The 21,034-nt window shown below is 45.8% G+C and overlaps 1 protein-coding gene and 1 long non-coding RNA gene across 2 annotated transcripts; one reads left to right on the forward strand and one right to left on the reverse strand.

Moving 5' to 3' along the window:
- Positions 1-1,190: 1,190 nt before the first annotated feature.
- Positions 1,191-21,034, forward strand: LOC115186241 (cell division cycle-associated 7-like protein). The gene is made up of 11 exons (XM_029745911.1): positions 1,191-1,294; positions 8,280-8,405; positions 8,518-8,658; positions 8,974-9,068; positions 9,189-9,429; positions 9,594-9,650; positions 11,703-11,885; positions 12,655-12,807; positions 13,095-13,244; positions 20,193-20,329; positions 20,424-21,034. Exons 1-11 carry the CDS (start codon positions 1,277-1,279, stop codon positions 20,446-20,448), a joined length of 1,326 nt encoding a protein of 441 aa, XP_029601771.1. The 5' UTR covers positions 1,191-1,276; the 3' UTR covers positions 20,449-21,034.
- LOC115186243 (uncharacterized) lies at positions 4,738-5,633 on the reverse strand. The gene is made up of 4 exons (XR_003875657.1): positions 5,364-5,633; positions 5,174-5,253; positions 4,881-4,984; positions 4,738-4,773 (listed from the first exon to the last, which is right to left on the reverse strand). It is a non-coding gene; the product is annotated as an uncharacterized LOC115186243 (long non-coding RNA).

Consider the following 21,034-nt stretch of genomic DNA (forward strand, 5'->3'; position numbering starts at 1 on the left):
AAGGAGGGAGGAGAATAAGGAGGGAGGAATGAGGGAGGAGGATAAGGAGGGAGGAATGGGGGAGGAGGCTAAGGTGGGAGGAAGATAAGGAGGGAGGAGTGGGGGAGGAGGATAAGGAGGGAGGAGGATAAGGAGGGAGGAGTGGGGGAGGAGGATAAGGAGGGAGGAGGATAAGGAGGGAGGAATGAGGGAGGAGGATAAGGAGGGAGGAATGGGGGAGGAGGATAAGGAGGGAGGAGTGGGGGAGGAGGATAAGGAGGGAGGAGTGGGGGAGGAGGATAAGGAGGGAGGAGGATAAGGAGGGAGGAATGGGGGAGGAGGATAAGGAGGGAGGAATGGGGGAGGAGGCTAAGGTGGGAGGAAGATAAGGAGGGAGGAGTGGGGGAGGAGGATAAGGAGGGAGGAGGATAAGGAGGGAGGAGTGGGGGAGGAGGATAAGGAGGGAGGAGGAATGGGGGAGGAGGATAAGGAGGGAGGAGGATAAGGAGGGAGGAATGGGGGAGGAGGCTAAGGTGGGAGGAAGATAAGGAGGGAGGAGTGGGGGAGGAGGATAAGGAGGGAGGAGTGGGGGAGGAGGATAAGGAGGAGTGCAGCTTCTGCACTACAGAATATTTTTTTCTAAATCAGATTATGTTCCCAGTCACTTTTAAAAAGAAACCGAAAGGCAATAATACCAAACATCATCACGAGATAATAAATATTTGTTGTAGCATGACAGAGATTTGTTCAATGTAGTCTTAATGTACTCTGATCCAAAAGCAACTAGGCCCAGATGCAATTTTGCTACAATCATGTAATGTCTTTGATATTTATATATACAAGCACAGAACGTAAAAAAAGGTTAGACAGTGTGGTGACAGATGGAGCAATGACAATAGGTTAGTTATTAAAAATCCTTGGTGTGGTTCTGTTAGGCCCACATGGTGCTTTTGCCGCGAAACTGTGGAGAGGGCGGGACTCGGACTGTTCCATTCTGTATCCGGGGGGAGATAGAAAGAGACTCAGAGCAGAAACTCATTGTAATCATAACACAACTCAATTCACTCTCACTGTCGTTTTCTAACGACTTCTACATACAATTCAAATATTCTGAGCTCACAAAAATAAATTATTAAGCCTGGAAACATATTTGAACTAAATTCGAAACTCAACTACTCCCCTGCTTTTTGAGACAAGTACCTGAACTCGTGTTGTTTTTTAAAACCATTGATTGATTTTGTTGAGTGAACTGCATGTCTTCTGAGAGATAGAAAACCCGTCTCTCAAACGAGTTAAAATGCTGTTATCAACAAAGGTAAGTTATGTTTAACAGTTGCAACTTTTCTATCGTCCCGTTTAGCTAAAACACTGGTGAAATAGCTATTAACATGATACGTCTTGGTGGTATCGTCCAATCCAGGGACCGAAGGCCATTTGCTCCACTTTGGACCAACACTAAGGAATAGGCTAAATAAAGTCATTAAATGTCCAGTTGGGAATTTCATCAAATGAAGTATTGATAGCCTGTATCATAGCTAGATATCAGTGCTACAGTATTTGAATGTTAAAATGACATAGTAATAGATTTGGTCAATTGTTTACCTTCTGTTAGTGGGCCACACAGTCAGACTACTGCTCTGTAATGGACTGATCACCTGTTCATCATCAGACTACTTTCTGGAAAGTACCATATTACAGGACATCAGAGCCAGCACAGTATGGCAGTGCTCTCTGTGCACAGTGTGGAAAATATATTATCTATTAGAGTGTAGCTTTATCACCGATGTATAGGGGAAACTATAGGATATTTTATAGGATGTTCATTTTAAGTGTCTTTCGTTTTAAAGCGTCAATAAGCAGTTCAAACATTTCTACCCGTGTTTCGCTAAAAAAAAAGCTGAGGGAGGGTCTGAAGAAAGTTAACCTCTCAGAATCAGACAGCTATGATGCAAGGACTTAACATCCATACAAGTGATGGAGTCAAGTCCCTTAGTGTTCCAGTCCCTTAGTGTTCCAGTCCCTTAGTGTTCCAGTCAAGTCCCTTAGTGTTCCAGTCCCTTAGTGTTCCAGTCCCTTAGTGTTCCAGTCCCTTAGTGTTCCAGTCCCTTAGTGTTCCAGTCAAGTCCCTTAGTGTTCCAGTCCCTTAGTGTTCCAGTCCCTTAGTGTTCCAGTCCCTTAGTGTTCCAGTCCGAGTCCCTTGGTAAATTAGTGCTGAAAGCTGCGGTCCAACCATTTTTTTTTTTAACGCTACATTTCATTACACTGTTGCACATTTGTAAGGCTTCATAGATAATACAGCTATCTAACGTTTGCTGTTGTAGCTAGTATGTTGAATTATGCATAAGGTTTATTTTTGTTGTTGTTGACAAGTCTCAACTGGATAAATCACATTGTATTCGTCACATGTTTCGTAAACAATAGACTAACAGTGAAACGCTTACATACGGGTCCTTCCCAACAATGCAGAGAGAAAGAAACTAGAGAAATAATAGAAAAGTAAAACACATTATTAATAATAATAGATACAGAGTGAATATAACTTGGCTGTATACACTGGGTACTAGTACCAAGTCGATATGCAGGGGTATGAGGTAATTAAAGTAGATGTGAACATATAACTAAGAATAAAGTGATGTAATAAACAGGAGCAGCAGTGTATGTGATGAGAGGGAACTTAGTGCAGATAGTCCAGGTAGCTACTTGGTTAACTACAGTATTTAACTAACTCTTTAGCAGTCTCATGGCTTGTGGATAGAAGCTGTTCAGGGTCCTGTTGGTTCCAGACTTGGTGCATTGGTACTGATTTCCGTGCGGGAGCAGAGAGAACAGTCTATGACTTGGGTGGCTGGAGTCTTATACAATTTTTAGGCTGTTCTTCTGACACCGCCTGATTTATAGAGGTCCTGGATGGCAGGCAGCTTAGCCCCTGTGATGTACTGGGCCGTACGCACTACCCTCTGTAGCGCCTTGCAGTCAGATGCCAAGCAGTTGCCGTACCAAGCAGTGATGCAGCCAGTCAAGATGCTCTCGATGGTGCAGCTGTAGAACTTTTTGAGGATCTGAGGGCCTGTCATGGCAAATAATGTCCCCCTCTGCATCACAATAGGATTCGATAAGCTATAAACTCGTCCGTTGCTATATCAACGGTGTGATGACCTAATGATTAGAATTTTGGAGGTCATTACAGCCTAAATTACATTCTTTTCATCATCGCTATGCCAACAAGGCTGATTTCTGTGACAATTCCACTGTTTTAAACATTTTTTTATTTTTTTATATATTTTTTTTTTAGCTAATAAAATGAAAACATTACTTCAAACTACTTTTGGGTACCTTGTTAACATTACAACATGAAATCCAATGGCAAAGAAAACGTAATCTGCTTGATACATTAAAGTTACTTACCTTACAAAGTCAGCTAATTTCCACTCCATTCATATGCAAATCATGTTTTAATTTGAACATGCTCTTCCCTTATCTACAGTGCAATAATATCATTTCAGTAGTCCGCTATTATGATTAAGTTTTGTTCTATCTCACATAGCTCATTAATACACCCTTGTGGTTGTGTGTATGTATGTATGTATGTATGTATGTATGTATGTATGTATGTATGTGTTATGATTACAATATATATCTATCTCTTAGGTCTTAGAATACAACAATGAATAATGTGGAACAAATAAATACCATCAAAGGATACATTAAAACTTAAAATAATGAACACCTTGTGAAACAGCTGTGAAAACCAACCTGCCAATATTTAAGATTTTCATATAGAAACTTTTATATTTTTTGGCAGAGTTGTATCATTAATTTATTTTCACAGATTTTTTTGTTGTTGTACACTCACAAGGCAATCAGACTAAAAAACGGAATTGTGGTGTGTGGAATATTGAGGAGGTGGTTGCCGTGTGGGTGGGATGTTCTGCCTGTTCTCAACAGGCAGCCAGCCTTGGAAGGGGGACTTGAAGAGGGAGACTGCAACGTCCAGGCACTGCTGCTCTCTTTGTTCTGAGTGTTTACAGTGCTTGTGTTTTTTTTAGTTCATCTGTGTATGATAGAGCAAGAGAACTTTCTTAGCAGATAATGACAGCAACAGTAGCTGTAGATGATGTAATGAAAAGTTGGAGGATGGTTGGTAATGGAGGACATCAGGTGGGTCCATGTCTAGGTGTTGGGCAGAACCCCTCGGTCCTGGAGAACAGATAATAGAGGACATCAGGTGGGTCTGGGTGTTGGGTAGAACCACTAGGTCCTGGAGAACAGATAATGGAGGACATCAGGTGGGTCCATGTCTAGGTGTTGGGCAGAACCACTAGGTCCTGGAGAACAGATAATAGAGGACATCAGGTGGGTCCATGTCTAGGTGTTGGGCAGAACCACTAGGTCCTGGAGAACAGATAATGGAGGACATCAGGTGGGTCCATGTCTAGGTGTTGGGCAGAACCCCTCGGTCCTGGAGAACAGATAATGGAGGACATCAGGTGGGTCCATGTCTAGGTGTTGGGCAGAACCCCTCGGTCCTGGAGAACAGATAATGGAGGACATCAGGTGGGTCCATGTCTAGGTGTTGGGCAGAACCCCTCGGTCCTGGAGAACAGATAATGGAGGACATCAGGTGGGTCCATGTCTAGGTGTTGGGCAGAACCCCTCGGTCCTGGAGAACAGATAATGGAGGACATCAGGTGGGTCCATGTCTAGGTGTTGGGCAGAACCCCTCGGTCCTGGAGAACAGATAATGGAGGACATCAGGTGGGTCCATGTCTAGGTGTTGGGCAGAACCCCTCGGTCCTGGAGAACAGATAATGGAGGACAAAAATTGTATTTTTGGTTCCAAGCGCCCTTTTTTTAATGGGTTACAGAATTTATAGTTAAGCACTTTCTCTTCCTTTACTGACCTTAATGGGTATTGCCTCCACCCACTTGGTAAAGTGATCGGTCGCTGTCAGACACCAGCTGTTACCATTCCTGGATTTAGTTAAGGGTCCGATGAGGTCCACCCCTAACATTTAAAGTGTTCGAGAGAAGATGACTTTATTCTTACCCGTATCTGTGTCATACAGTAGGCAGATTGTCATATTTGTAAGCTTACTGACACACACATTCTATAATATTGAACTCTGCTGTGGTCCAAATAAAGCAACCATTACAAAACTACTTATCAGGGCAAAGTTTGAATTGGGACACTTACCGATCATGTGCCGTGATGAAACCACTTAGATGGGCTTCAACCCCGGTGCCAACTTCTGTCAGGCTAGACAAGGTACTGACCTTTAAGCACAAAGTGACACATTTAAACATTGTGTGCTCTCTGATATGACATTCATTGAAATCATAATAATTTCAGATACAATGGATTGATAAACAAAAGGTTATTTCACTTGTCCAGCTGTCCACCTCCTTGACAATTCCCCGTCAGAAGATGCGTAGGCTGATTTTGGCAATCATGCGTTTCACTCCGAAATGGCCAGCATGCATCTCGGTCAGCACGGCCTCCTTCTCCTCCGTAGTGAAAATCACCCTCCTGTGTGGCTGGCCATCCTTTTCCTGTAGGTACATATGATTGCCTAACAAGCTGGAAGACAAGAGTTATTGAAATACTCAAGTCTAAGTACATTTGCACTGCTGTCTTTCTCTGTTTCTCTCTCTGCATTTTTTTTCTGTCTTCCACTCTCTTCCAACCTCTGTCCCTTTCTCACTTCCTTCCTCTGTGTCTCTGTCGGTCGGTCGGTCGGTCGGTCGGTCGGTCGGTCGGTGGAATGGTATCAACCACATGGAAACCAGGTGCCTGATACCATTCCATTTACTCCATTACAGACATTATGAGCCGTCCTCCCCTCAGCAGCCTCCACTGAACTATATGTATAGCTAGCGACATGTAGATGACCAACTAGCTAGATGGAAAATAGTTGTACGTAGCTAAATCAGTCCAGTTATCTAATAGAAGTTAATTTCTCTGAATGTTGCACCTGTTGTCGAGATCAGGGGTGCCTTCGTAGTACTTCACCTGGTTGAAAAGATCAAATGAAATCTCCTTGAGGGATGCCATTGAAGTGCAAGCTATATACAAACAGTAACACTTACAGTAGCTAGCTAACGTTTGCTAGCCTGACAGTTTATTTAGCTGACTAGGCAGGCTGAGGTAAATTAGTAGTACTACAGTAGCTAGCAACGTCTAAAAATTGCTTCCATTATTTCTTCCTATTACACAATATTTTCTTTATATATAGTTGAAGTGGGAAGTTTACATACGCCTTAGCCAAAAACGTTTAAACTCAAGTTTTTCACAATTCCTGACATTTAATCCTAGTAAAAATTCCCTGTCTTAGGTCAGTTAGGATCACCACTTTATTTTAAGGATGTGAAATGTCAGAATAATAGTAGAGAGTGATTTATTTCAGCTTTTATTTCTTTCATCACATTCCCAGTGGGTCAGAAGTTTACATACACTCAATTAGTATTTGGTAGCATTGCCTTTAAATTGTTTAACTTGGGTCAAACGTTTTGGGTAGCCTTCCACAAGCTTCCCACAATAAGTTGGGTGAATTTTGGCCCATTCCTCCTGACAGAGCTGGTGTAACTGAGTCAGGTTTGTAGGCCTCCTTGCTCGCACACGCTTTTTAAGTTCTGCCCACAAATCTTCTATAGGATTGAGGTCAAGGCTTTGAGATGGCCACTCAAACACCTTGACTTTGTTGTCCTTAGGCCATTTTGCCACAACTTTAGAAGTATGCTTGGGGTCACTGTCCATTTGGAAGACCCATTTGCGACCAAGCTTTAACTTCCTGACTGATGTCTTGAAATGTTGCTTCAATATATCCACATAATTTTCCTTCCTCATGATGCCATTTATTTTGAAGTGCACCAGTCCCTTCTGCAGCAATGCACCCCCACAACATGATGCTGCCACCCCCATTCTTCACAGTTGGGATGGTGTTCTTCGGCTTGCAAGCCTCCCCCTTTTTCCCCCAAACCTAACAATGGTCATTATGGCCAAACAGTTATATTTTTGTTTCTTCAGACCAGAGGACATTTCTCCAAAAAGTATGATCTTTGTCCCCATGTGCAGTTGCAAACCGTAGTCCGGCTTTTTTTATGGCGGTTTTGGAGCAGGTGCTTCTTCCTTGATGAGCGGCCTTTCAGGTTATGTCGATATAGAACTCGTTTTACCATGGATATAGATACTTTTGTACCTGTTTCCTCCAGCATCTTCACAAGGTCCTTTGCTGTTGTTCTGGGATTGATTTGCACTTTTCGCACCAAAGTACTTTCATCTCTAGGAGACAGAACGCGTCTCCTTCCTGAGCGGTATGACGGCTGCGTGGTCCCATGTTGTTTATACTTGCGTACTATTGTTTGTACAGATGAACGTGGTACCTTCAGGCATTTGGAAATTGCTCCCAAGGATGAACCAGACTTTTGGAGGTCTACAATTCTTTTTCTGAGGTCTTGGCTGATTTTCTTTGGATTTTCCCATGATGTCAAGCAAAGAGGCACTGAGTTTGAAGGTTGGCCTTGAAATACATCCACAGGTACACCTCCAATTGACTCAAATTATGTCAATTAGCCTATCAGAAGCTTCTAAAGCCATGACACAATTTTCTGGAATTTTCCAAGCTGTTTAAAGGCACAGTCAACTTAGTGTATGTAAACTTCTGACCCACTGGAATTGTGATTAAGTGAAATAATCTGTCTGTTAACAATTGTTGGAAAGATTACTTGTCATGTACAAAGTAGTTGTCCTGACCGACTTGCCAAAACTATAGTTTGTTAAGTTGGTTGGATGTCCTTTGGGTGGTGGACCATTCTTGATACACACGGAAAACTGTTGAGTGTATGAAACTCGGCAGCGTTGCAGTTCTTGACACAAACCGGTGCGCCTGACACCTACTACCATAGCCCGTTCAAAGGTACACAAGCCATGTCTCAAGGCTCAAAAATCCCCTTCATCTACACTGATTGAAGTGGATTTATCAAGTGACATCAATAAGGGGTCATAGCTTTCACCTGGATTCACCTGGTCAGTCTGTCATGGAAAGAGCAGGTGGTCTTAATGTTACCGCCCCGTATTCTTCATATAGTGTCTGTTTACATTTACAATGTGTACAAACATTGAAGCAAAACAAGCTTATATTTTGGCTTCTGATGGGGTACGACAGTTAAACTAAGCTCATGAAGCATTTACAAGTTATATTCTTTAAGAATCAATGGGTACATATCAGTAATTGAAAATTCAAAAAATGTATATCAAATGCAGATTGCCCCTTTTTTTTAATCTGTTGCCCCTCTTCCCCTAGACCCCCAGGGCCCTGGCAGCCATCTTTGAGAGTCCCAGTGATGACGAGGACTTCCTGGGTTTCGCCGGGCCAGCGCTGAGTGACAGCGAGTCAGACAGCCTAGCCTCCGAGGACTCTGGGAAGCCGGTTGGTAGCTGCTGATCATTACCCCACACATACACACACTGCAATCCTTGTTTCTTTATTCTGCTACAGTTAGCTAGTGAAATAATCCATCCATCTCTCTCCCTCTCTCCAGGCCATGTCTTTCAGGTCAAAGTTTGTGACCTCTGAGTTGGTTAGTCTGTTTAGCCATTCTGACAATGAGGGGGAGGAGTTTGAGGGCTTCAGTGAGGAAGAGGAGGAGAAGAGGGGTTCCAGAAGCAGGACGAAGGCTATGGTGCTGAGACCTAACTTGTTCTCTCTCGTTTCCTGTTCTGTCTCCCTGTTCTCTCTTGTCTCTCGTTTCCTGTTCTGTCTCCCTGTTCTCTCTTGTCTCTCGTGTCCTGTTCTGTCTCCCTGTTCTCTCTCGTGTCCTGTTCTGTCTCCCTGTTCTCTCTTGTCTCTCGTGTCCTGTTCTGTCTCCCTGTTCTCTCTTGTCTCGTGTCCTGTTCTGTCTCCTGTTCTCTCCAGTGGGATGTGCGTATGAGGATTCTTGGTTATAACATGACTCATCTTTCTTCTTTTCTGTCGTTCTGTCGTTCTGTCGTTCCAGTGTATAGCGGAGGAGAGTGATGAGGACACAGGGTTCTACTCCGAGGGGGAGGAGCCAGACAAACACAAGAGGAAGAGTCTCTGTGTCGCCTTCAGGTGTGTGTACCTGTGTGTACCTGTGTGTCAGGGTTTTCGTTAGCCGACTTTTTGCTTTTTAGCCTGGAAGTACCAGTCGATGGAAATACATTTTGAATTATATTGATAATTCTGCTTCAGGTTTCCCACAAAAAGACTCTCTGCCCAGAAACGGGAGGCACCAATCAACGCCGCCCCTCCGGAGAGGAGAACCAATGAGAGGCTGCATCTGAAAAGGGGTTTGTCTCAGGAGTCCAGTGGGAGGGAGACACAGGATCAGAAACCGTCCCCAAAGAAAGAGGCGGTAGGAAAAGAGAAGATGGAGGTCGAGTCGCGGGTTCTAAGTAAACGAGCCAAGAACATCCAGGAGAACAAAGCCATGGTACATGACCTCTAACCCTTGACCAGGGTCGTCGTGTCCCTTAGTCAGAAATACTACTGGACCCAAACCTTCTGTTCCACCTCCTTTCACTCCTGTGATTCCTGTCTTGTTATTGTATTAGAAGTGTCTTCTCATCCTCTGGTTTGCTGTTGTTGTCCTCCTAGTTGGCCAAGCTGTTTGCTGACCTGACCAACATGTCTGAAGTCAGCTCGTCTCCTACCGTGAGTACACTGCACACTAGACTGAGCTACAGTTTGTTGGTTGAGATTTAATTTACAGGCTCGTTCCACCAAATTAGGTGCCTAGTGTAACACGTTTTAGATTATGGTAATTCATACTAACTGAACCTGCAAGTTGAGGATGCAATGTGAGAAGGAAAAGGGTTTTTTTTCTCACAAAATGTTAACATGCTGTGATTTAAAGAGCACGTTTAATAAAAAATAAAAAAATAAACGTTTTCCTGTCTCAAAAGATAGGGGAAAAAACGTTAACTGACAAATATAAAATAACAGGGCTGACCGTAACAGGGTTGACGACTTCATCTTAAATCATCCATAAATCCCCTTGTGGCAGGTAGGGAATGGAAGCTTGTTGCGCGGCAGGGGGAATGGAAGCTTGTTGAGTGGCAGGGGGAATGGAAGCTTGTTGACTGGCAGGTAGGGAATGGAAGCTTGTTGAGCGGCAGGGGGAATGGAAGCTTGTTGAGTGGCAGGGGGAATGGAAGCTTGTTGAGTGGCAGGGGGAATGGAAGCTTGTTGACTGGCAGGTAGGGAATGGAAGCTTGTTGACTGGCAGGTAGGGAATGGAAGCTTGTTGAGTGGCAGGGGGAATGGAAGCTTGTTGAGTGGCAGGGGGAATGGAAGCTTGTTGACTGGCAGGTAGGGAATGGAAGCTTGTTGACTGGCAGGTAGGGAATGGAAGCTTGTTGAGCGGCAGGGGGAATGGAAGCTTGTTGACTGGCAGGTAGGGAATGGAAGCTTGTTGAGCGACAGGTAGGGAATGGACGCTTGTTGAGTGGCAGGTAGGGAATGGAAGCTTGTTGACTGGCAGGTAGGGAATGGAAGCTTGTTGAGCGGCAGGGGGAATGGAAGCTTGTTGACTGGCAGGGGGAATGGAAGCTTGTTGACTGGCAGGGGGAATGGACGCTTGTTGCGCGACAGGTAGGGAATGGACGCTTGTTGCGCGGCAGGGGGAATGGACGCTTGTTGCGCGACAGGTAGGGAATGGACGCTTGTTGCGCGGCAGGGGGAATGGACGCTTGTTGAGTGGCAGGTAGGGCAAAATAAATCTAGGTGAAATAAAAACTAATTGTATGCAAGCATCACAATTGTTTTATTTATTGTTAAAACATTTTGAAGGAATAGTTTCACAAAACAAATGTTTAATGTTGTTTTTTTCATCTTAAAATGAATCACTAATCACACAAAATGAATAATAAGCAACAAAATAACTAGGGCTTTACAATGATGGTGAAAACTTGGGTAAATGTTTGGGTTAAAATCTTCCTAGAAGTCACAGAAGATGCCCAGAGGGACACTTTTAGCAAGTCATTATTCATATTAAAAAAATCAGATTTTATTGAATTTTCCATGTGGCCTATATTAAAGGTCACTTCATTTAATATAATATTGGTGGATAATTTCTACTTAAAATATGAAAGGGATCCCAGGATGTGTCACAACCGGCTGTGACCGGGAGTCTCATGGGGCGGCTCACAATTGGCCCAGCGTCTTCCGGGTTATAGGGGAGGGGTTGACCGGGAGGGTTTTACTTGGTTCATCGCACTCTAGCACCTCCTTGTGGTGGGCAGGGAGCCTGCAGGCTGACTCTGGTTGTCAGTTGAACAGTGTTTCCTCCGACGCGTTGGTAGGGCTGGGTTCCGGGTTAAGCGGGCGGGTGAAACGCGGCTTGGCGGGTCATGTTTCGGAGGATGCATGACTCGACCTTCGCCTCTCCGAAGCCCGTTGGGGAGTTGCAGCGATGAGACAAGATCGTAATCACGAAGTTGGGGACAAAAAGGGGGTAAAAAATGTAAAAAATAATAATATCAAAGGGACAAAAAGCACTCATTTCGTAGAACGACACCACTAGATTGCAATCTGACTGAATGTGTAAATCACCTTGCATCCCATAGATTAGTGACGCTGCACCTCGTCTGGCTCAAGCTGATTCCCCCCCCCCCCCCCCTCAAACGTGCTGACTTTCTCAGGTGACTCATGACTTCTGGGTGTTGTGGTCCTGACTGTTGCGTTGTGGGTGTTGTTGTGTTCCAGAAGAAGAGGCGTGTGAGTGAGAAGCCGCCCCCTCGTAGGCGAGGTGTGTGTGAGGGGGGCGAGAGGAGGAACCCGTCGCGTGCGGCCAGACCTCCAGAGAAGTTTGGGGTGGAGGAGAGCAGTACCTCCCCTTCACGACACGACAGATCCGTGAGGACTATCGACGTGGGGAAACTACTGGAGGTACACGTAAACACACTACTGGAGGTACACGCTGGAGGTACACGTAAACACACTACTGGAGGTACACGTAAACACACTACTGGAGGTACACGTAAACACACTACTGGAGGTAAACGTCAACACACTACTGGAGGTAAACGTCAACACACTACTGGAGGTAAACGTCAACACACTACTGGAGGTAAACGTCAACACACTACTGGAGGTAAACGTCAACACACTACTGGAGGTACACGTCAACACACTACTGGAGGTACACGTCAACACACTACTGGAGGTACACGTCAACACACTACTGGAGGTACACGTCAACACACTACTGGAGGTACACGTCAACACACTACTGGAGGTACACTACTGGAGGTACACGTAAACACACTACTGGAGGTACACTACTGGAGGTACACGTAAACACACTACTGGAGGTACACGTAAACACACTACTGGAGGTACACTACTGGAGGTACACTACTGGAGGTACACATAAACACCAGTGGAGGCTGCTGACAGGAGGACGGCTCATAATAATGGCGCGAATGGAATGGCATCAAACACCTGATACCACTCCGCTCCAGCCATCACCACGAGCCCGTCCTCCCCATTTAACATATCACCAACCTCCTGTGACACACACACACAGTCATAAAGCATGCACACACACACACAGTCATAAAGCATGCACTAGACACCCTTTGATCATTGTGATTGGATGTGTGTGTGTGTGTGTGTGTGTGTGTGTGTGTGTGTGTGTGTGTGTGTGTGTGGCCAGGTGGACGAGCTAAGTAGAAGCGGGAAGAAGAGGAGGGCGAGCAGCGGGAGGAAGAGGAGAATCACCCATGTGAGATCAGTGGATGAAATCACAGAGGAAGAGCTGGACAACGTGGCGCAACGCGCCAGAGACAAGATACTGGACAAGGACCACGTACGACACTCACTCACTCTCTCACTCACTCACTCACTCACTCACTCTCTCACTCTCTCACTCACTCACTCTCTCACTCTCTCACTCACTCACTCACTCACTCACTCTCTCACTCACTCACTCACTCTCTCACTCTCTCACTCACTCACTCACTCACTCACTCACTCACTCACACTCACTCACTCACACAGCAAGGCTTTTACAGTCGTCACTTTTCATCAGTTGTACTGTCTACCCCGTCTCCTGTCCTGTAATAGAGATGGATCTGATGTGTGTGTCTATATCAGGGCAGCACGTGTCACCAGTGCAGACAGAAAACTCTGGACACCAAGACGGTCTGTCGTAGTGGAGTGTGTATAGGGGGCAAAGGTCAGTTCTGTGGGCCCTGTCTGAGGAACCGCTACGGAGAGGACGTACAAACAGCCCTGCTAGACCCGGTCAGTATATACACACAGCCCTGATAGACCTGGTCAGTATATACACACAGCCCTGATAGACCTGGTCAGTATATACACACAGCCCTGATAGACCTGGTCAGTATATACACACAGCCCTGATAGACCTGGTCAGTATATACACACAGCCCTGCTGGACCTGGTCAGTATATACACACAGCCCTGATAGACCTGGTCAGTATATACACACAGCCCTGATAGACCTGGTCAGTATATACACACAGCCCTGATAGACCTGGTCAGTATATACACACAGCCCTGATAGACCTGGTCAGTATATACACACAGCCCTGATAGACCTGGTCAGTATATACACACAGCCCTGATAGACCTGGTCAGTATATACACCACAGCCCTGATAGACCTGGTCAGTATATACACACAGCCCTGATAGACCCGGTAGTATCTATACACAAGCCCTGATAGACCTGGTCAGTATATACACACAGCCCTGATAGACCTGGTCAGTATATACACACAGCCCTGATAGACCTGGTCAGTATATACACACAGCCCTGATAGACCTGGTCAGTATATACACACAGCCCTGATAGACCTGGTCAGTATATACACACAGCCCTGCTAGACCTGGTCAGTATATACACACAGCCCTGATAGACCTGGTCAGTATATACACACAGCCCTGATAGACCTGGTCAGTATATACACACAGCCCTGATAGACCTGGTCAGTATATACACACAGCCCTGATAGACCTGGTCAGTATATACACACAGGACCTGAAGACCCTGATAGACCTGGTCAGTATATACACACAGCCCTGATAGACCTGGTCAGTATATACACACAGCCCTGATAGACCTCGGTCAGTATATACACACAGCCCTGATAGACCGGTCAGTATATACACACAGCCCTGATAGACCTGGTCAGTATATACACACAGCCCTGATAGACCTGGTCAGTATATACACACAGCCCTGATAGACCTGGTCAGTATATACACACAGCCCTGATAGACCTGGTCAGGTATATACACACAGCCCTGATAGACCTGGTCAGTATATACACACAGCCCTGATAGACCTGGTCAGTATATACACACAGCCACTGATAGACCTGGTCAGTATATACACACAGCCCTGATAGACCTGGTCAGTATATACACACAGCCCTGATAGACCCGGTCAGTATATACACACAGCCCTGATAGACCTGGTCAGTATATACACACAGCCCTGATAGACCTGGTCAGTATATACACACAGCCCTGATAGACCTGGTCAGTATATACACACAGCCCTGATAGACCCGGTCAGTATATACACACAGCCCTGCTGGACCTGGTCAGTATATACACACAGCCCTGATAGACCCGGTCAGTATATACACACAGCCCTGATAGACCCGGTCAGTATATACACACAGCCCTGCTGGACCTGGTCAGTATATACACACAGCCCTGATAGACCTGGTCAGTATATACACACAGCCCTGATAGACCTGGTCAGTATATACACACAGCCCTGATAGACCTGGTCAGTATATACACACAGCCCTGATAGACCTGGTCAGTATATACACACAGCCCTGATAGACCTGGTCAGTATATACACACAGCCCTGATAGACCCGGTCAGTATATACACACAGCCCTGATAGACCTGGTCAGTATATACACACAGCCCTGATAGACCTGGTCAGTATATACACACAGCCCTGATAGACCTGGTCAGTATATACACACAGCCCTGATAGACCTGGTCAGTATATACACACAGCCCTGATAGACCTGGTCAGTATATACACACAGCCCTGATAGACCCGGTCAGTATATACACACAGCCCTGATAGACCCGGTCAGTATATACACACAGCCCTGCTGGACCTGGTCAGTATATACACACAGCCCTGATAGACCTGGTCAGTATATACACACAGCCCTGATAGACCTGGTCAGTATATACACACAGCCCTGATAGACCCTGGTCAGTATATACAAACACCCACAGCCCTGATAGACCTGGTCAGTATATACACACAGCCCTGATAGACCTGGTCAGTATATACACACAGCCCTGATAGACCTGGTCAGTATATACACACAGCCCTGATAGACCTGGTCAGTATATACACACAGCCCTGATAGACCTGGTCAGTATATACACACAGCCCTGATAGACCTGGTCAGTATATACACACAGCCCTGATAGACCTGGTCAGTATATACACACAGCCCTGATAGACCTGGTCAGTATATACACACAGCCCTGATAGACCTGGTCAGTATATACACACAGCCCTGATAGACCTGGTCAGTATATACACACAGCCCTGATAGACCTGGTCAGTATATACACACAGCCCTGATAGACCTGGTCAGTATATACACACAGCCCTGATAGACCTGGTCAGTATATACACACAGCCCTGATAGACCTGGTCAGTATATACACACAGCCCTGATAGACCTGGTCAGTATATACACACAGCCCTGATAGACCTGGTCAGTATATACACACAGCCCTGATAGACCTGGTCAGTATATACACACAGCCCTGATAGACCTGGTCAGTATATACACACAGCCCTGATAGACCTGGTCAGTATATACACACAGCCCTGATAGACCCTGGTCAGTATATACACACAGCCCTGATAGACCTGTCAGTATATACACACAGCCCTGATAGACCTGGTCAGTATATACACACAGCCCTGATAGACCCTGGTCAGTATATACACACAGCCCTGATAGACCTGGTCAGTATATACACACAGCTACCTGTCAGTATATGACCACCCGATAGACCTGGTCAGTATATACACACAGCCCTGATAGACCTGGTCAGTATATACACACAGCCCTGATAGACCTGGTCAGTATATACACACAGCCCTGATAGACCTGGTCAGTATATACACACAGCCCTGATAGACCTGGTCAGTATATACACACAGCCCTGATAGACCTGGTCAGTATATACACACAGCCCTGATAGACCTGGTCAGTATATACACACAGCCCTGATAGACCTGGTCAGTATATACACACAGCCCTGATAGACCTGGTCAGTATATACACACAGCCCTGATAGACCTGGTCAGTATATACACACAGCCCTGATAGACCTGGTCAGTATATACACACAGCCCTGATAGACCTGGTCAGTATATACACACAGCCCTGATAGACCTGGTCAGTATATACACACAAGCCCTGATAGACCTGGTCAGTATATACACACAGCCCTGATAGACCTGGTCAGTATATACACACAGCCCTGATAGACCTGGTCAGTATATACACACAGCCCTGATAGACCTGGTCAGTATATACACACAGCCCTGATAGACCTGGTCAGTATATACACACAGCCCTGATAGACCTGGTCAGTATATACACACAGCCCTGATAGACCTGGTCAGTATATACACACAGCCCTGATAGACCTGGTCAGTATATACACACAGCCCTGATAGACCTGGTCAGTATATACACACAGCCCTGATAGACCTGGTCAGTATATACACACAGCCCTGATAGACCTGGTCAGTATATACACACAGCCCTGATAGACCTGGTCAGTATATACACACAGCCCTGATAGACCTGGTCAGTATATACACACAGCCCTGATAGACCTGGTCAGTATATACACACAGCCCTGATAGACCTGGTCAGTATATACACACAGCCCTGATAGACCTGGTCAGTATATACACACAGCCCTGATAGACCTGGTCAGTATATACACACAGCCCTGATAGACCTGGTCAGTATATACACACAGCCCTGATAGACCTGGTCAGTATATACACACAGCCCTGATAGACCTGGTCAGTATATACACACAGCCCTGATAGACCTGGTCAGTATATACACACAGCCCTGATAGACCTGGTCAGTATATACACACAGCCCTGATAGACCTGGTCAGTATATACACACAGCCCTGATAGACCCTGGTCAGTATATACACACAGCCCTGATAGACCTGGTCAGTATATACACACAGCCCTGATAGACCTGGTCAGTATATACACACAGCCCTGATAGACCTGGTCAGTATATACACACAGCCCTGATAGACCTGGTCAGTATATACACACAGCCCTGATAGACCTGGTCAGTATATACACACAGCCCTGATAGACCTGGTCAGTATATACACACAGCCCTGATAGACCTGGTCAGTATATACACACAGCCCTGATAGACCTGGTCAGTATATACACACAGCCCTGCTAGACCTGGTCAGTATATACACACAGCCCTGATAGACCTGGTCAGTATATACACACAGCCCTGATAGACCTGGTCAGTATATACACACAGCCCTGATAGACCTGGTCAGTATATACACACAGCCCTGATAGACCTGGTCAGTATATACACACAGCCCTGATAACCCTGGTCAGTATATACACACAGCCCTGATAGACCTGGTCAGTATATACACACAGCCCTGATAGACCTGGTCAGTATATACACACAGCCCTGATAGACCTGGTCAGTATATACACACAGCCCTGATAGACCTGGTCAGTATATACACACAGCCCTGATAGACCTGGTCAGTATATACCAACAGCCCTGATAGACCTGGTCAGTATATACACACAGCCTTGATAGACTGGTCAGTATATACACACAGCCCTGATAGACCTGGTCAGTATATACACACAGCCCTGATAGACCTGGTCAGTATATACACACAGCCCTGATAGACCTGGTCAGTATATACACACAGCCCTGATAGACCTGGTCAGTATATACACACAGCCCTGATAGACCTGGTCAGTATATACACACAGCCCTGATAGACCCGGTCAGTATATACACACAGCCCTGATAGACCTGGTCAGTATATACACACAGCCCTGATAGACCCGGTCAGTATATACACACAGCCCTGATAGACCTGGTCAGTATATACACACAGCCCTGATAGACCTGGTCAGTATATACACACAGCCCTGATAGACCTGGTCAGTATATACACACAGCCCTGATAGACCTGGTCAGTATATACACACAGCCCTGATAGACCTGGTCAGTATATACACACAGCCCTGATAGACCTGGTCAGTATATACACACAGCCCTGATAGACCTGGTCAGTATATACACACAGCCCTGATAGACCTGGTCAGTATATACACACAGCCCTGATAGACCTGGTCAGTATATACACACAGCCCTGATAGACCTGGTCAGTATATACACACAGCCCTGATAGACCTGGTCAGTATATACACCACAGCCCTGATAGACCTGGTCAGTATATACACACAGCCCTGCTGGACCCGGTCAGTATATACACACAGCCCTGATAGACCTGGTCAGTATATACACACAGCCCTGATAGACCTGGTCAGTATATACACACAGCCCTGCTGGACCTGGTCAGTATATACACACAGCCCTGATAGACCTGGTCAGTATATACACACAGCCCTGATAGACCTGGTCAGTATATACACACAGCCCTGATAGACCTGGTCAGTATATACACACAGCCCTGATAGACCTGGTCAGTATATACACACAGCCCTGATAGACCTGGTCAGTATATACACACAGCCCTGATAGACCTGGTCAGTATATACACACAGCCCTGATAGACCTGGTCAGTATATACACACAGCCCTGATAGACCTGCGTCAGTATATACACACAGCCCTGATAGACCTGGTCAGTATACACACAGCCCTGATAGACCTGGTCAGTATATCACACAGCCCTGATAGACCGGTAGTATACACACAGCCCTGATAGACCCTGGTCAGTATATACACACAGCCCTGATAGACCTGGTCAGTATATACACACAGCCCTGATAGACCTGGTCAGTATATACACACAGCCCTGATAGACCTGGTCAGTATATACACACAGCCCTGATAGACCTGGTCAGTATATACACACAGCCCTGATAGACCTGGTCAGTATATACACACAGCCCTGATAGACCTGGTCAGTATATACACACAGCCCTGATAGACCTGGTCAGTATATACACACAGCCCTGATAGACCTGGTCAGTATATACACACAGCCCTGATAGACCCGGTCAGTATATACACACAGCCCTGATAGACCTGGTCAGTATATACACACAGCCCTGATAGACCTGGTCAGTATATACACACAGCCCTGATAGACCTGGTCAGTATATACACACAGCCCTGATAGACCTGGTCAGTATATACACACAGCCCTGATAGACCTGGTCAGTATATACACACAGCCCTGATAGACCCGGTCAGTATATACACACAGCCCTGATAGACCTGGTCAGTATATACACACAGCCCTGATAGACCTGGTCAGTATATACACACAGCCCTGATAGACCTGGTCAGTATATACACACAGCCCTGATAGACCTGGTCAGTATATACACACAGCCCTGATAGACCTGGTCAGTATATACACACAGCCCTGATAGACCTGGTCAGTATATACACACAGCCCTGATAGACCTGGTAATATTTTGTTCATATCATAGTTTGTTTCAGCACTAAATCCATGTCTTTTTCGTCTCTTTCTCCCTCTCTCCCTCTGTATCCATCCTTCTCGCTCGCTTTCTCTCTGTGTATCCATCCTTCTCGCTCTCTGTATCCATCCTTCTCGCTATCGCTCTCTCTGTGTATCTCTCGCTCTCTGTATCCATCCTTTGCTCTCTCTCGCTCTCTCTGTATCTCTTTCTCTCGCTCTCTCTGTATCTCTCTCTCTCGCTCTCTCTGTATCGCTTTCTCTCGCTCTCTCTATCGCTCTCTCACTCTCTCTGTATCTCTCTCTCGCTCTCTGTATCTCTCTCTCTCTCACTCTCTCTGTATCTCTCTCTCTCTCTCGTTCTCTCTGTATCTCCCTCTCTCTCTTTCTCCCTCCCTCCCACTCTATTTCTCCCTCCTTCTCTGTATCTTCCTCCCTCTGTATCTCTCTCTCCCCCTCTGTCTCCAGGACTGGGAGTGTCCTCTGTGTCGAGGTATCTGTAACTGCAGTCTGTGTCGACGGAGAGAAGGACGCTGTGCAACCGGACAACTGGTCCATTTGGCTCAACACAAGGGCCACAGCAACGTCCAAGATTACCTGGAGAGGTGTGTGTGTGTGTGTGTGTGTGTGTGTGTTGGTTTGAGCCAATAAAGGTTGTTTTAACGGCATCGCTCTCTTTCTACCTTTCTCTCTCCACAGCATCCAGAAAGATGTTAGAGCCTAGAGACAAGCAGACAGCGCCCCCGTTGGTCAGAACAGAGATCTACATCCTGCAGGCCCCGAGGGAGAGACCCAGCAGTAATAATCTCTCCTTTCTCCTGAAGTGTACACTCGTTCACTTCTTCCCACAAATCTGAAAACATTGGATTGGAGGAGGCATGAGCTAAAAGAGGTTTCCACCATAATTCTTACACCAGTCATTTCCCTATAAATCAATAAATGGAAGTGAACAAGTGCACACTTTGGAAGGAAGGTGAGATAATTAGGACGTAGTCACACTGACCCACATTGTCCTGCTTTAATACCGCCACAGTTCAGACTAGAACCCAGGGTGTTCCTCTGACACCTTATTTAATCCCAGTCATGTTCAGTAGGTAGGCACACGACGCTTTGAAACAGGAGGTAGTACCTGACATTCTGCAGTAAGAACATACTTACATAAGTATGTTCTTAAGTATTTAGAACATACTTAAGTATTTATTTGGACAGTGAAGCAGAAACTTTTGATTTATGTCTATCCACCGTTTTGGATTTGAGATCAAATATTTTATGAGGTGACAGACAGTACAGAATGCAGGGGTTGGAACCGA

This window comes from Salmo trutta, unplaced genomic scaffold, assembly GCF_901001165.1.
Source record: "Salmo trutta unplaced genomic scaffold, fSalTru1.1, whole genome shotgun sequence".
NCBI classification, from domain to species: domain Eukaryota; kingdom Metazoa; phylum Chordata; class Actinopteri; order Salmoniformes; family Salmonidae; genus Salmo; species Salmo trutta.